At 32.1% G+C, this 16,549-nt stretch overlaps 1 protein-coding gene across 1 annotated transcript in view; it reads right to left on the bottom strand.

Moving 5' to 3' along the window:
* LOC143046837 (uncharacterized) overlaps positions 1-16,549 on the bottom strand; it is a 51,056-nt gene that overhangs the window by 8,134 nt on the left and 26,373 nt on the right. Inside the window, exons 12-22 of the mRNA XM_076219899.1 lie at positions 16,070-16,262; positions 9,552-9,626; positions 8,908-9,009; positions 7,873-8,070; positions 6,869-7,015; positions 5,502-5,749; positions 5,092-5,191; positions 4,562-4,687; positions 3,364-3,747; positions 2,508-2,891; positions 1,883-2,064 (exon numbers count right to left, since the gene is read on the bottom strand). Of these exons, the coding sequence (XP_076076014.1) occupies positions 1,883-2,064; positions 2,508-2,891; positions 3,364-3,747; positions 4,562-4,687; positions 5,092-5,191; positions 5,502-5,749; positions 6,869-7,015; positions 7,873-8,070; positions 8,908-9,009; positions 9,552-9,626; positions 16,070-16,262 (2,139 nt within the window). The remainder of the gene's footprint in view (positions 1-1,882; positions 2,065-2,507; positions 2,892-3,363; positions 3,748-4,561; positions 4,688-5,091; positions 5,192-5,501; positions 5,750-6,868; positions 7,016-7,872; positions 8,071-8,907; positions 9,010-9,551; positions 9,627-16,069; positions 16,263-16,549) is intronic.

The following is a 16,549-nucleotide window of genomic DNA, read 5'->3' as shown; positions in this document are numbered from 1 at the left end:
ATCACGAGTTGCTTGACCGTTATGAAATAACCGTTTCACAGATGATATCGGATATGTTATCGGGTTTGGAATAACATAAGCAACATGCCGAGTGCCACATGTGGAGCAGGATCTGCTTACCCTTCCGGAGCACCCGAGATCACCCCTAGTTTTTTGTGGGGTTCGTGTTGCTTTGTCTTTAGTTTTCTATGTTGTGTATTGTGTTCTATTATTTCTCTGTTTGTCTTTTTTTTTTTAATCATATCATTGTCAGTTGATTTTCAATTTATGAGTTTGACTTTTCCTCTGGCATCTTTCGTGTCTCTTTTTACTTTATCTATATCGAACAAAATAAGCATACATTTATTCTCATATAACACATGCGTCTAATGTTTCCTTTGCTGGAATTATTGTTAATTTATAGTTTTTTATATTACCAAACGCGCGTCTAGCGTATTAAATTTTAAACCCGGCACCTTTTGTTAGCTATTATTCGTGTGTTTCTCTGTCCTATATATTCTCCAATTTATTTGTATTGTAGTCCTAACATGTAATGTTGTCATTTTAATGTTATATTTAACATTGCCATAAATGAGGAAGGTCTGGCATGCCACAAAACTAGGTTCAACCATTTGTTTTTATTAAATGTCCTGTACCAAGTCAGGAACATGGCCATTGTTATATTATAGTTCGTTTCTGTGTGTGTTACATTTTAATGTTGTGTTGTAGTTCTCCTTCTATCATTTATGGGTAGACTTTACATAGATAAATTCAGCCGTATTTGACGTGAAACTGTACTTATGTGTCCCGTCATACTTTGAACCACACCATTATTTTATTTATTATTTTTACTGTAAGTCTGTTTTTTGTTATATCTACTTTACGTGAGTCTGCATTTATGTATGCCGTCATACGACAAAATTATTTTTATGTCTACCTGTGCGAATTTCAAACGCGCAATTTTACACCAGTAATGAAAACCTTCTTTCATTTATGGGTAGACTTTACATAGATAAATTCAGCCGTATAAGAAAAGCAAAATGAGAATGTTAAATTTGATGTATGCCTTTTTGTGCTACTTTGTTACATTTGTTGTTTATGTAGTGATATTAAGATGATAACACAATATTGACTGTTGTACCCCTATTTTTGACATTTTTACTCTTTGAGTATGTTTGTTTTGTTCATGCATCGTTGACAATGTAATGGAATTTGATGCGACTGTCATACAAGTGAGAGGTTTAGCTAGCTATAAAACCAGGTTCAATCCACCATTTTCTACATTAGAAAATGCCTGTACCAAGTCAGGAATATGACAGTTGTTATCCATTCGTTTGATGTGTTTGGACTTTTGATTTTGCCTTTTGATGTTTGATTTTCCTTTTTGAATTTTCCTCGGAGTTCAGTATTTTTGTGTTTTTACTTTTTTTTTTTTTTTTTATATGCGATGTGTTTCCCTCAGTTTTAGTTTGTAACCCTGATTTGTTTTTTTCTCAATCGATTTATGAATTTCGAACATCGGTATACTACTGTTGTCCTTATTTACATAAGCTGTATTGAGCATCTTTTTTTTTATACAATCTGTTGATCACATGTGTGAAACATTCCCTTTGATTTTCGTGATTTTCGTGATTTTCTCGCTTTGTTAAAGAACAATTGGTGGTATTCTGCTGTTTTCTGCTCTTTGGTCGTGTTTTTGTCTGTTTGAAACATTTCCCATTTCCATTCTCAATTGGAAGACCATACCAATGATAATGCATCTCAGATAGCATTTACTCTCTATAACAGGTGCTTGTCGTTTTTTAATTAAATACTAATCATTTTTCTTGTTTTTTTGTTGTTGTTGGAATTGTAAATATAAATCGATTAATAACATAAAAACTGAATACCAATATTTACTTACATTGAAGGTAATTGTGATAACTTTTCCAAGAGGAGCAGATATAATCCAGGAACAATTTATGTTTACAGGATAATTCTCTTGTAGAACATAACCTGGTGATAGTAATTCACCGTGTGTGTTATTATTGAACATCATTGTTCCATTCCTGCACTGTTCCTCGATCGCTTTATTTATAAACATTTCTGAAATAAAAAATTAAACTTGATTATATATTGATTTTGGTGGGGTTCGTGTTGCCCAGTCTTTAGTTTTCTATGTTGTGCTTAGTATACTGTTATTATTCTTTTTGGTTCTTCACTTATTTTGTGATGGCGTTATTTTCGACTTAATTAAGTTTAAATGTCTCTTTGGTATCTTTCATCTCCGTGTTATGGCATCAGAAGCAGTGTATTGAAGATATCCAGTTATCAGTGACTTAACACCTATCTTTATGCACTTGAAGCATTTTTTCCGAGGTTCTCAAGGATATATGTTTTGTTGCCCATTCACAGATCTTAACAGTAAAATTGAAAAAAATATCAGTCTGATTGTTTTTTTCGTTGTTTTTGTTTGTTTTCAGTTAAACTTGATACATGCACTTGTAAATGTAACATTTACAGATCGTAATTTTGATGAATAAAAATACCTGTCTGGTTTTCTGTAGTGTAAGAAATGTTAAATCCTTTGCCGGACATGGTATGGTCAGTTATAAAAGTCAGCATTATAGTATTCGTTTTCGATAGAATATCCTTTGGCTTAGATTGACCGCAGAAAGTATTAATACTGTTCTCATTTGTTATTGTAAGTGCATCATACAGACAATCAGATTCATATTCAATGTCAAATTGCAGAAAATGAAGTCGTATTATATATCCATTTGGAGCAAATATCCTCCAAACACAATGAAGTCTCTTGAAGTAGTTTCCATTACCAAAATTTGGTGAAATAATGAAACCTGGATTTTGATAATATATATCGTGGACACAGTCGACTCCGGAACTAGACTTTGTAGTAGTAGGCTTGGGAATTTCTGGGGGGAAAAATGAAAAATTAAGAAACAATGTTTATGAAAATGTTCCGTTGAGAAGTTTTAGCATATATGATATTATATTTTTTTATATATATTTGCTCTATATCCTATTGATAACTTGTATGCCAAATTTGAACTATGCAATGTTATTCATCCCAACCATAAAATTCAACAGGCCATTGAAGGCTGTCATTTTCTAAATTCGTTACTCAAATATTCAAAAATGAAACATTTTCACAGCTGATTCTTAGAATTAAATATACATAAAAAATTTACTTTACATTAAAAGATATATTCTTTTGATTTTGCCATTTGATTAGGGACTTTTCGTGTTTAATTTTCCTCGTAGCTGTGTATTTTTGTCTTTCAGTAATTTTCAATTGAGTTTCCTTGGGATCTTTTAAATATGGACAGTAAGGGTCATTATCTATTTTGTATGTAAAACTAATTAATACACTGTTCAAATAATAACCTATAGCAGAAAACTGAAGATGAAATCCACTGGTTCCATTAATAGGATCCAGTTGGTATATTATCTTTGCGAAACGATCAAAAGTATATATATCAGGAGGTATAGTTTGCCCACAAAATGGACCATACCGGTTACTGGAATTCCGTCCGTCCAATATAATTAGAGAATCGCGTGAACACAACATATCCTCGTTCAGGGTAAGATAGATAAACTGGAACAGGATTCTGTAATTAATTGGAGCTTCAATATACCACTGACATGGGTAGTCAAACGTTTGACTTAGTTCTGATGTATCAATATGTCCTGATGTTTCATTGTTGATGGTAAAGATCTTGCTACACATCAATCTATCTGAATTTGTTGTGGGAATTGTACTTGTTGATACTGAAAGAATTAAGTTTTATATTTTTGTATTAAGAATAAAACAGTCATTTTTCAAGTTTCACATGCTTTTGTAGTATAATACCACTTTTCATTCACAGTCAATGTTTTATATGCAAACAATATTAAAAGGTTGTTAACACCGAACCATCCAAGAAAGTCAAGATCAAGAAGATACCACATTTATTATTCCAAAGGCACTCATTTATAAGTAACTATTTAATTCAGTCAAATTTTGTGTAGGCTATAACCAATTTAGATCTTTAAGTTCTATGTAGGGTAGTATCTATGATGAGGATTAGACCGACAATCCTATCATGTTTAATTATTTCTTCATTTCATTTTGCTGATGATATTTTGCTGTTTGAAATTTTCTCCATCCACTACACTTTCACAAGAAACGAATAATGTAAAACTCGTCTTTACAAAGCAATAAATCTTAAAGGGGTTGCGACTGTCATACAAGTGATATGTTTAGCCGGCTATTAAACCAGGTGCAATCTACCATTTTCTACACAAGAAAATGCCTGTTTCAAGTCAGGAATATGACCGTTGTTATCCATTCATTAGATGAATTTGAGTTTTTGATTTTGCCATTTTATTAGGGACTTTCCATTTTGAATTTTCCTCGGAGTTCAGTATTTCTGTGATTTTACTTTGACTATCGATTTCTGCATATTTGACTTATTAGTAGATATATGTTGCTTATTCACATTTGTACTATATCTACTATAGATTGATTAACCATTTCAGCCATGGTATATTTTGAGTCAATTTTACTTGTTGATAATTTTCAATATATTATATAGATTCATACACATAATAGATGACCAGTGCATAGCAAACCCCTCGTTCTGTGTCATGTTGATGGCCCTAAAGACAATCCGTGTACGACTGTTTTCAATAACCATGTCAGGTGGGCGCTTTCTCCCGCAATATTTCCCTAAAAGATACTACAATTATAACATCGGTATTATAGAACGACCACGTTCTCTTTTTTTTAAACCTAGTTTCCTTATCACTATTAATTAAAAAAATAAGATTTCAATTTTATCCATGTTAAATATGATTTGTTTCAATAGATGCTGATTTCTTCATTTGCGCTCCATGTTTTCAATAACAGCACTTTGCGACTGGGCAAAACAATGATACAGATGTCACAGAAACATTGCACATTTGTGTATGTATGCATCCAAAATGAAAATAACACATCCAGCTGCTGTAACTGATTTGTACCACATGCACCTTTTATGATCCAATTTAGTGCTATATTTTCGTATCCAAAATCTTCCCGAGTATCAATACTTTTTTGTCAGTTGTTAAGGAAACTAGATGTATATACTTTACCTATCTCCTTTCCGTCTTCCTGGAATACTGCAACATATTCATCTGTACAATTTGCAGATGTTTTTATGTTGAATCGTGTATAGAAATGTAGCTTTATGATCTGTAAGAGTAAGGATATTTCATTATTTCAGCATACAATTTGATTGTATCAGATGAAGTTCGGTTGTTGCAGGTATGAGTTAATGATTTAAATAGTATAATATTTTGTCACATTTATCTAGCGTTGATTCTTTCGAAAATTATATAAAAAAAGATCATCTAACATTTCGGGTATTATCTTTACAGTTGTCAGCAACATAAGCTACTCTTTTATTTTGTGTTTCAAAGGCATGTATAAACACATCTATGTGCGTCAAAGCAAAACGTGTTCCTACATAACGCAATTCATATTTGCCACAAAATTTACCAACCATATGCCCTGGAACAACGATATCCCATATACACGTTCTGTTGTTATCAATATTTGTTGAATCAAATCTCCCCCTTATATCTCCTTCGGTATCCGTCCTATTTCTGAACCCTCCACAGCCGGATAAAACGTCCTCACAGTCATGCTCATCGCTGTTGTCGCCACAATCGTCATTGTTATCACAGCGCCACTTAGCGGGAATACAAGACCCATCATCACATCGGAACTCTGAATTGCCACACTGTGTATCTGTAATGACAAAATTGTGCGTGAATATTAGAAACTCTATAACCCAATGACATGATTACTTGATAAATTTATTTGTATATAAACTTAACTTTGAGTTGAAAATATTTCATACATAGGACGGAACAGAACATATCAACAATAAACTCATTAGGTAAGTTCTACAAAGAAAGTTGATCAAGATGAAAGGCGTAAATGGTAGATCGTTGCTTTCAAATAAGGGTATATCTAAAGGACAACACTGTTGATGTTTACTACTGTTGCCTTAATTTTGAAAGTGTCCACCTAAGGACTTCTTAAAAGAGTTGCTGCAAAAATAATTGAACGTGTGAAGAGCGTAGTACTTTTTCTACATAGAGTTTCAATTTAAATATCCCCACTCCTATAGCAGACGTGTATGTGTAGTTATACATCCTACATTACCAAACGAACATCTCCTTCATTGAAGCATTACTGTTGTAAGGCTGTCTATTTCTATATTCTTACAAACCTTATTACATTTCATTTTAGTTTTTACAATATTCTCGTATCATACCTATATCAAATGATTTTAATAGTTTGTTCTTATGTTGAACTTTTACAACCACTACTAAAGGTTATTGGGAGGGTTTGACGCTAATGAACTAGTTAAATCCCGCCACATTCTTTATGGTTTTTTCCAAGTCAGGATTCTGTAATTCAGTAGTAGTCGTTGTTCTGTATATCATATTTGTTTTTCGTTCCTTATTTTGTATATACATCAGTCCGTTAGTTTTCTCTTTGAACTGTTTTACATTTGTCGTTTGGAGCATTGCATAGCTAAATGTCTATGCCACTTTGTCTATAAATGATGAGACGGGTTATGCATGTTTGTGAATTCTCAAAATCCACCCTTACCTCGTACAGGGGTCGTACAGAGGTGTCTCATCATCAGAAGAATTGTCGAAAATTGTTTAAAATGGCTTGAATTGACTCATCATATTGGCACAAAGCACAAAAATATTAACATAAAGACAAAAAACATGAGTATCTGTCAGTATAATCCAACGGATTTAGCGTAAAGACATCATAAACATTCATGAAAAAAGCACGAGCGTGTACAATCCAAAAAATAAGATCATCATATATAAATGACTTGCTTACATTTAACTGTACAGTTTTCTTCATCTTGTAAGTTTGCACAATCGTTTTCTCCATCACAAACCCATTGAAATGAAACACAAACTCCATTTAAACAGTCGAATTCCTCTTTACACGACGTTGAACTGTTTATTACTGGCGATGTTTGGGCTGAAACATAACAGAAGAAGCAAGGATAACTTTAAAATTAAGATTTACATTCAAGTTCTAAACCAAAGGTCTTCCTTTACTCTTGCTGGTCTTATTGAACTTATTCTTTTTAATTGCCTTAGCTTGTCTATAATTTGTATGTACTTGTCAACAAAAGATTTTAATTTTGATAAGAGGTAATAACGATTTTATCACTTCATCGAGTGTGATACGATATTTCTCCACTCGAGATTCATAGATTTACAAATGTAAAACGAGAGGCCCGCCGAAACTTAACCGACGAGAGTGGAGAAATATCGTATTGCACGATATTTGGTGGTAGAAACCGTTTCTCCATCGATTTTAAGACGATAAGAAGACAAAACTTAATCCTTTTGTTCAATGATTTGCAAATATATGTGTTCTTTCTTTTTAACTTCATCAGCTATAGTGGCATGTTTTCGTGACGTCACAATAGAAAATTCATAAAAGCAAGAAAATTAGACGTCATAATTGAATTTAGACCAACAAAGTACTAAGATCAAGCGAAAAACAAGTCGATTAAATAAAATAACATATGTGTGTTGTAACTTTTATTTTTAATATATTTGTGTTGTATGTTACATTTATGATATCCTATATGTGTTGTATATTCTATCTGTGTGTTGAATGCTATATTTTTGGTATCTGTCTTAATTAACGTCAGTATTCTTCTTTGTATTCTTTTAATAAATATCAAGGGATGAACAAGAATGCAATCAACTCTATAAGATTATACGACAACAACGAAATATTTAAAAATTATCACGATTTTTATGAATAAATATTTCGACTCAAAAAAGTTATGTTCAATTGAAGTAAGTGAAATTGGAACCAACCTACGGAATCCTCAGTTTCAGTTTCAAAGTTCAGTGATGATATCAGTGGAAGACTGTTATTAGTAACGCCGTACAAGGATACAGTGTAATTTGTAGATGGACTAAGCGAGGTAATTGTAAAAGTTGAAGTTACAATTGAGACAGAAACCTCCAATATGATCTTGTTTATATCCTTTTGTTCGCATTTTATGTGGTAAGCTAAAATTAACAAGCATGTACATGTATCTAATGACTTTATATTTATCGGTCAGTTGTCACATTAATCAAATGTTATAATTACAAAAAGTATCATAATATTATTATATTATTATGATGATTATTATGATGATGATTATTATTTATCAAATTATAATTTTCATAACATATAGCGACATGATATTAAACAAAGAACCTAAAGAAATAAAGCGTGTATTACTATAACACACATTGAACTAGTGGAAATATACCGTTAAATTGCGAAAAAAATGTGTTTTTAACCGTTTTTCAATCTTTGATTTACAACAGAAGGATTACTGCATGACAATTCACGAATGAAAATGGATTCCACTCGCAACTTATAGTTCTTTTTTTTATCATTATAATTATTTTATAAGTATAATTATTATTATTATTATTATTATCATTACTATTTTTATTATTATTATTATTATTATTATTATTATTATTATTACTATTTTTATTATTATTATTATTATTATTATTATTATTATTATTATTATTATTATTATTACTATCAATATTATTATTATTATTATTATTATTATTATTATCATTATTATTATTATTATTATTACTATCATTATTATTATTTTATTATTATTATTATAATTATTATTATTATTATTATTATTATTATTATTATTATTATTATTATTATTATTATTATAATATTATTATTATTATTATTATTATTATTATTATTATTATTATTATTATTATTACATGTTAGCTGAATTTTTCATTCCTCGACGTACTGAAATTGTTCCCTACACATTGTTTTTTCAAAACCAAACACTATTTTTCATATAAGGTTACCATTGACAATTTCATCGATTAGGTTTCCAGTCTGCCAAATTACTGTTGCTGAATTCTCACCCACTTCTGTCACCAGCAAATCATTAAATGGTGCTACAAAATCTATATCATAACCAACATTATATATTATGAATATGATATAAAACTCGATGTTTTGTTGGTTTAGGACAGAAAACAAAGTAGAAATAGGTGAAGTCATGTGTAAATGTGATAGTTGGTGAAACAAAAACATTGATTTTTTAGTAAAAGAGAGGCGTTAAATACCAAAAGAACTGTCAAACTCACAAGTAGAAATAAACTTACAAAACTATGGCTGATAAAGAAAAATGACTAACAAATAAACAAAAGTACAAGACACAAATTAGAACAAAGTTTTCTATGTTGTGTCTTTTGTACCATTATTTGTCTTTTTGTCTTTTTATTTTCGATCTATGACTGTGACTGTCCCTCTGGTATCTTTCGTCCGTCTTAAAGAAAACTTTTGACTGAGCAACACGAACCCAACCAATAAAATTCTTTAAAAAAGCAACTAAATCTTATTATATGATAATAAGGATAGCAAACATTTGTTTCTCATTTAAATTGTAAACAAGTATACCTTTAATATGCTGCTGATAAGATCATCAAATAAAGTTAAATATTACCTGCATTGGTTCGATTTAATAAGAAAACAAGAAAAATACATAGACCATTCCTACTATACATGTTCAACATGCGTACTTATAAATCCTTATTTACATATTTCTATGTAGAACAGTGTTTACTATCTACAAATGATAAATACAAATGCTGATAAGTAGGTTGGACATTTCTTAAATCCTGTTCTGAAAGATAACTATTTAAACGGATCAAGGAAATGCTCTAAAATGACCTGTTTACGAAATGTAATGAAACGGACACAATCTGTTAAAAATTAGGACCTATGGATATGTCATTATGCCCTTTGATGGCTATTTATTTACTCATTTCAAAGATAATATATGCTTATCGACTTTTTGGTGATTTATCAATTCTTGACGTCATTGGTTTGTAAATATTTTTCATTGACCTGAAAGTTAGGTGCAACAATTTTCTTGTGATTTATTCAGCATATTACATCGTGATATCATGTTCTTTGATTCAAACAATATTGGAACTATAGACTCTAAGTCGGTACAGATTATCAAGTTTCATTATGGACTGTAGTTTGTTTTTTCTACGTTCGTCGGGAAGTTTTAACTTTTTGTCACCTTGCATCTGTGGTACCTACTAGTATGTTCTTACTTTTTAAGTTTACTGAACATTTTCTATATGTTAAATGCAAAATCGCTCGTTTCAAGGCCTGTAATTCCCTCGGGCACTGATAGTTCATCCTCAGCTGCATTAACCTAGTGGTAGTTAATACACAATGACATGATGTATTTCTCGCCAATGATGCTCAACACCAAATATAAGAATATTGATTTTTTAACAAATGGAAATATGAATTTGATGTATCAATTCATGGCCCATAATTGATTCATGTTTATGACATAAATCATGCAGCATAGTAACAGTTTTTTTATGTGCTGTTGTTCATCTCAAAATCATAGCGATCCTGCGCGAGATTCCTACGAGAATCAAAAGATGCCACCTTACTGCAAGTGCAAAAACGACCTTAACAAGGTTTTAACATTTGTTTGGTATATATGACAACAATCTGCACTGCAGCACACAAATACAGGGTTATAACAACAAAAATTCCAAACTGTTGTCAAAAACTAGCTCAGCAATCTCGTGGAAAAGAGAGGCAATGACAAACTGAAAACTGACAACGCCATGGCTAAAAACCCAAAACGCTCAATAGACGAACAATAGTATGTAAAACACAACATAGAAAACTGAAGACTAAGAAACTCGATCATCAAATGAAAACCAGGTTTTCCGGAAAGGTAAGCAGATCCGCATGTGGCACTCGTCGTGTTGCTCCGGTAATGATAAAAGTACAAGCTTATTCGATGATGTCACGTTCGACGAAGAAAGGATGAGATTGATGTAACGACAATTGGAACATTTCAGTCGTCATCTGTAAAACAGATATTCCATAACATTCAACCAATTTATGATGACGTGAGTAAAATTCAAGAAAGGATGATTTCACCCTAAACATTTGGATCCTACGGTTGAATATCTTCCTTGTGACATTTCACGGAAATCATAATATGAAATGGCAGCTCTTGAATACCATATCAACTGTGAGATTGTAATGTTGCGTTATCGACTCGCAAAATTCACAATTGGGAAGCTAGCATTTCTTTTGTTTTAAAGTTTGGTCTTAACCGACCCTCATAATCAATTTCAAAATATAAGTGAACATTAGAACTAGATTTAAGCGTATCTGATGTATCCTTTATATTTTGATTTCGATTGGATAGATGCGTTAACAAAAGTGACAAAACTGTATGTAAAATACACAGAAACAATACCACGAAATACATCAAAACAGTTATAAGATAACTTGACATCAACCGCAGCATGACTTGCGCCAGTAATTCGGGCGGCCTGCATTACAGTATCTATGAGCATACTTTCGGTCAAATTTTGTTTTGTAAATATCAGGCCATTTTTTATTTTTTAATTGCTTTGTATTTTGTCATCTTGGAGCCTTTTAAAGCTGATTCTCCGGTATGGGTTTTGCCCATTATTGAAGGTCGTTAACAAAAACTATTAGTTGCTTAAAGTCATAAGAAACCTCAAATAAAAAAAAAAATAATGCATACGTTTTTTTATACCTCAATGGATAGCTTTCATTATAAAACTTATGAACATATACTTTTTTCTGAAGAAAATTCTTTAATTTATTTGGAGACTTATTGTTTTTGGTCTGTTCTTATTATTCTTATTATTCTTCCTCTTCTTCCGCCACTTTAAAAATGAACTTATCCGCAGCGGTTCTCCTAAACCACTTGTCAGATTGACTTAGGATTTCATAAAATGGTAGACAAATATGTTTAGGTGAGCCATCAATCTTTCGTTTGTGCATTGGGGTCTATTAAGGGGTATTTTGGGGGGTAGAAAGGAGGAAGGGGTTTACTATAGAACCCAAGGGATTTTATTTTCTAAAATTTTCAAATGAATATAACTTGAAAACTGTAAGTGATAGATACATGCAGTCTTCAGAAATGATTATAGGACAATAAAACAAATCACATGAAATATAGGGGGAGTCCCTTGGGGGGTCATCCCCACCCCCTTCAATTTGAGAATATGCTTTTATCTTGTAAACGGTCCAGATCACCACCCCTAAACCATATATATTCTTGAATGGGACGATAAAACAAATCAAATGAAATTAAAGGGAAGTCCTAGGGGGTCATCCCCACCCCGTTCAATTTGATAATGTGCTATTATCTTGTAAACGGTCCAGATCCCCACCCCTAAACCATTTATATTCTTGTAGGGAACATTAAAACAAATGAAATGAAATAAAAGTGATGTCCCTAGGGGCTCACCCCACCCCCTCTTGTTTGAAAACTTGTAAAGGGTCAACATCCCCACCCCTAAACCATATCTATTCTTGTATGGGACAATAAAACTAATCAAATGAAATTAAATGGAAGTTCCTGGGGGTTGCCCCCCACCCCGTTCAATTTGAGAATGTGCTATTATCTTGTAAATAGTCCAGATCCCCACCCCTAAACCATACATATTCTTGTAGGGGACAATAAAACAAATGAAATGAAATAAAAGGGAAGTCCAGAGGGAGTCACCCCACCCCCTCTTGTTTGAAAACTTGTAAACAGTCAACATCCCCACCCCTAAACCACATATATTCTTGTATGGGACAATAAAACAAATCAAATCAAATGTAGGTAAAGTCCCTGATGGTCACCACCACCCCCTCCTGTTTGAATACTTGTAAATGGTGGAGATCCCCACCCGTAAGCCTTATATATTCTTGTATTGGACAAAAAATCAAATCAAATGAACATGGGACCATATAAAGGGCGACTTATGGGAGCTTTGTTTGGGAGACTTCGTAACAGCATCCTGTTACAATTACTTCTTGTTTTAATTGCTTCCTTCCAGGAAGCAATACCCGACATATTTTCCGTATGCAAAGTGACCTCAGTGTGACCCATCTCGTAAAAATCCGGTGATCACATTACGCATGAATGTCCTTAAAATAAACTATTATCTGAACTCACATGTTAAACACGTGCTCAATTTCCATGCTTTTTTGATGATTTTTTGTCGATTGTTGACAAACAGGTGACAATCGTTAAACTTCGGCTTCAAAACACGAACTTTAATTACCTGCCATATTTTCACAACAACACTGACCGATTGAAAAGAAAATTAACGATTATACGAAATTTACACGAAAAAAATGATAAATTCGTGCAGAGAAGACTAAGTTTATGATGTTTGTATGCATTGGTTCAGTAATTGGAAGAACATTATTTTTCACCGGTCACTCGTTTCTTATGACTTCAATAATGCTTTATTTGGACATTATTTGATTGTTGTCTAATTTGCTATCATTCCAAATCATCGCATTTATACTGACCATAAGTGAAAAAGTGAAGTAGTGTATATGTGAGTAAATGAGCTGTAGAGATCAAGAATCTGAAGCACAGATGTAACTTTAAATGGCTTTCACACAGCAAAAATGAGAAACTTAAGATAATGATATTGATTAAAGCGACAATTCATATCTTTAATTTTTCAACACTTGTTTTTTTACTGTATTAAGTGATGGCATTTACGTAACGTTTTTGGGAACATACACAGTGTTCTAACATACCTTGATATTCAACGTCCCTGTTTGAACCAATGATTGTGAACTGTCAATCCCCAATTGTGCATCTGCTTAGTAATCACGGATATGCCAATGATGAACTATGATCGTAATTTGCAATTATATTGTTACCTGATTTACATAAATGTCCTTACAAACAACGTAATATTGCGAGGTCTTCCAGTCCTCCTTAAAACCTCTATCAACAACAATTTTATCAGCAATCAAAGCCGGGATTCAAATTAATTCTTAAACTACCTATTCTACAGATGGGGTAAATGAAATTTGGATATAAAAATAAAATAAAGATCCGTTAAGAGTACATACAATCCGAGACTATTTCAACTTGCAGGATAATAAAAACATTTGACTGTTCTGCCCTTTACACAAGTAATTCCTATTCCAAACTAAAAGACAAATCAAAAGTTGGTTCTTTTTTTTTAATCGAATAACCAACTTAGATACAAGTATCTTGTGTAAGGAACGGTCGAATCGCACCTTGTAAAACAAATAATTCTAATTCAAACAGAACTTTCTTTGAAACTGTCATTATCAAGATATTTTATTTCTGGATTGTCAACATTTGTGTTATTTATGAAGGTCGTGTTTTTCAACATACAATTGACATTCTCCTAGGAACCAACTGAGCGTCTCTTCGTGCCAAGCTGTTTCTTTATTCACATAATTCTGAATTCATTAAAAGCTTCTTAGGAATGATAAAATAAATTAGCATTATCTTTTGACTTTACTTTCGGCTATACGGATGATGTCCTCTCCTCTTAATCAATAATAAAAAAAAAAGTTTGGTGACTATGATTAACGCATCTATTCCATCGAACTTGAAACAAAGGATACATCAGATACAGTTACGTATGTTTCATTTCTTGAATTGCATCTAGAAAATGACAATTAAGGGTCGGTTGAAACAGCACTTTACAACAAACGAAATGATATTTGCTTCTCGATTGTGAACTTTCCATTTCAATTTAGCAACATTACACCAGTGTCTGCATACAGAGTATGTCTTTCAATATGATATCCAAATGCTTGCATTTACTATTGTGATTTTCTTGAGAGAGGGTTACTACTAACAGGTAATTCAATAAACCAAGAGTTACATGAAATGAAATTGAAGATCTCCCTTCGAAAAACTTCGTCCTCCATTACGAGTTGGTTGACCGTTATGGACTATATGTTTCACAGATGACGACGGATATGTTCCAATTGTCGTAACCACAATCCTGTTCTCTTTTCCCCGATTGTGACCTACTGAATAAGACTTATTATCGAAATCGGTTTTTATCAGAAGCTTTAAGATGGGTGCCACAAGTAAAGCAGGATCTGCTTATTCTTGCAGAGCCTTTGAGATTACCCCTTTTTCTGGTTGAGCTCGTGTTGCTCAGTCTTTAGTTTTCTATGCGAGTATGGTTATGTACATTTTTTTACATTTTTTGTTTTTTTTAGGAAAGGGGTATACTTGTAATAAATATATGCATCATTTAAGATAACAAATAAATTGACAAACACAACATAATACTAAGGCTTTTCTACCTTAGAAATAGATTACCATAGCTGTATTTGGAAAATCTTTTAGGAATTTTTGGTCCTTAATGCTCTTCAACTTCGTACTTTTTTAGTCTTTTTAACTATTTTTATATTCATGCGTCATTGATGAGTTTTTCGAAGACAAAACGCGCGTCTGGCGCAAATACAAAATTCAATTCTTATAACTATGATGAGTTTATTATGGTCAAATTTAAATTGGAAATAAATATTTTGACCTCGTCCAATTTCCCAACGGTCTTCTCAAGTGTTGTTGTTTTACATTTTCGTTGTCAATATCTACGAACATTTGCCTCCTGACTTTGAAATTGATTAAGTTATTCAAATTTGACAAAAATATATGATAACAAATTTAATAGCAAACATTACCTTTCAACTTTTTTATTATCATATCAAAAATAGAGTAAAACATTATCAGTTATGAGATTCATACAATAAATACAGATCTTAACATTACAAGACATTCTGCAGTAGGTGTTAAATCATAAACAGTGATGCTACCATTGTATAGTTTTGTTGTTGTGAGTCAGGATTAAACTGTAATATCAATTGCCAGAATAATATATTTAATACTACCAAACGCCATGAATATTGTTTTTACTATAAACCTGAATGTAATTAACTATTAAATGTGTATACACTGTTTATATCTCCATCTGATACTATACTTGGTACAAAAAAGTATTCAAAAGATCAGAACTAAAAATATGTCTAAAGAATTTTACAAAATTTGCCTTGATAATAACATTTAATGTTTTGAAATACACAATGGTTGGAATGTGTGTTATTTTGATGGACCATATATGCATAAAAAGTTCTTTTTCTTCGTCTTTTTTATTCATCCAAATATCTTTGATGCGACCGGCGTTGTTGGAGGAGGGTGAATAATATTGAGTATCCATTTAACGTAGGTTGATACTTCAGTATAAACACCCGGCTTATTCATACGGCCACACCCATCTCCCCAGGATACAACTCCTACTATAGTCCACTGATTATTTCGTCGACACATTAATGGTCCTCCAGAATCACCCTACAATAACAGTTCGGTAAAATAAGCAACACCATATTTTGTTAACATTGCAATCGCTTTTTGTGTTTTCATTAGGGTTACAGAATTTATATGCACTGCTGGTTTATAAGTGTGTTAATGTTTGAGTGTTAAACATTCTACTATGATTGTTGAACGACCGTGTATATTTCCTTTCATAGTCGGATCTTTAAAGTAGTAACATCTCAAATTTCCCTAGTTGAACAGGAATTTCTTATGTGTAATTCAATCTAGTTGTTTTAACAATTTTTACAATGTTAATTTGACTG

Source organism: Mytilus galloprovincialis, chromosome 9 (assembly GCF_965363235.1).
Source record: "Mytilus galloprovincialis chromosome 9, xbMytGall1.hap1.1, whole genome shotgun sequence".
Lineage (NCBI taxonomy): Eukaryota > Metazoa > Mollusca > Bivalvia > Mytilida > Mytilidae > Mytilus > Mytilus galloprovincialis.
The sequence above is the reverse complement of the archived record's forward strand: the minus strand, read 5'-3'. Positions and strand labels throughout refer to the sequence as shown.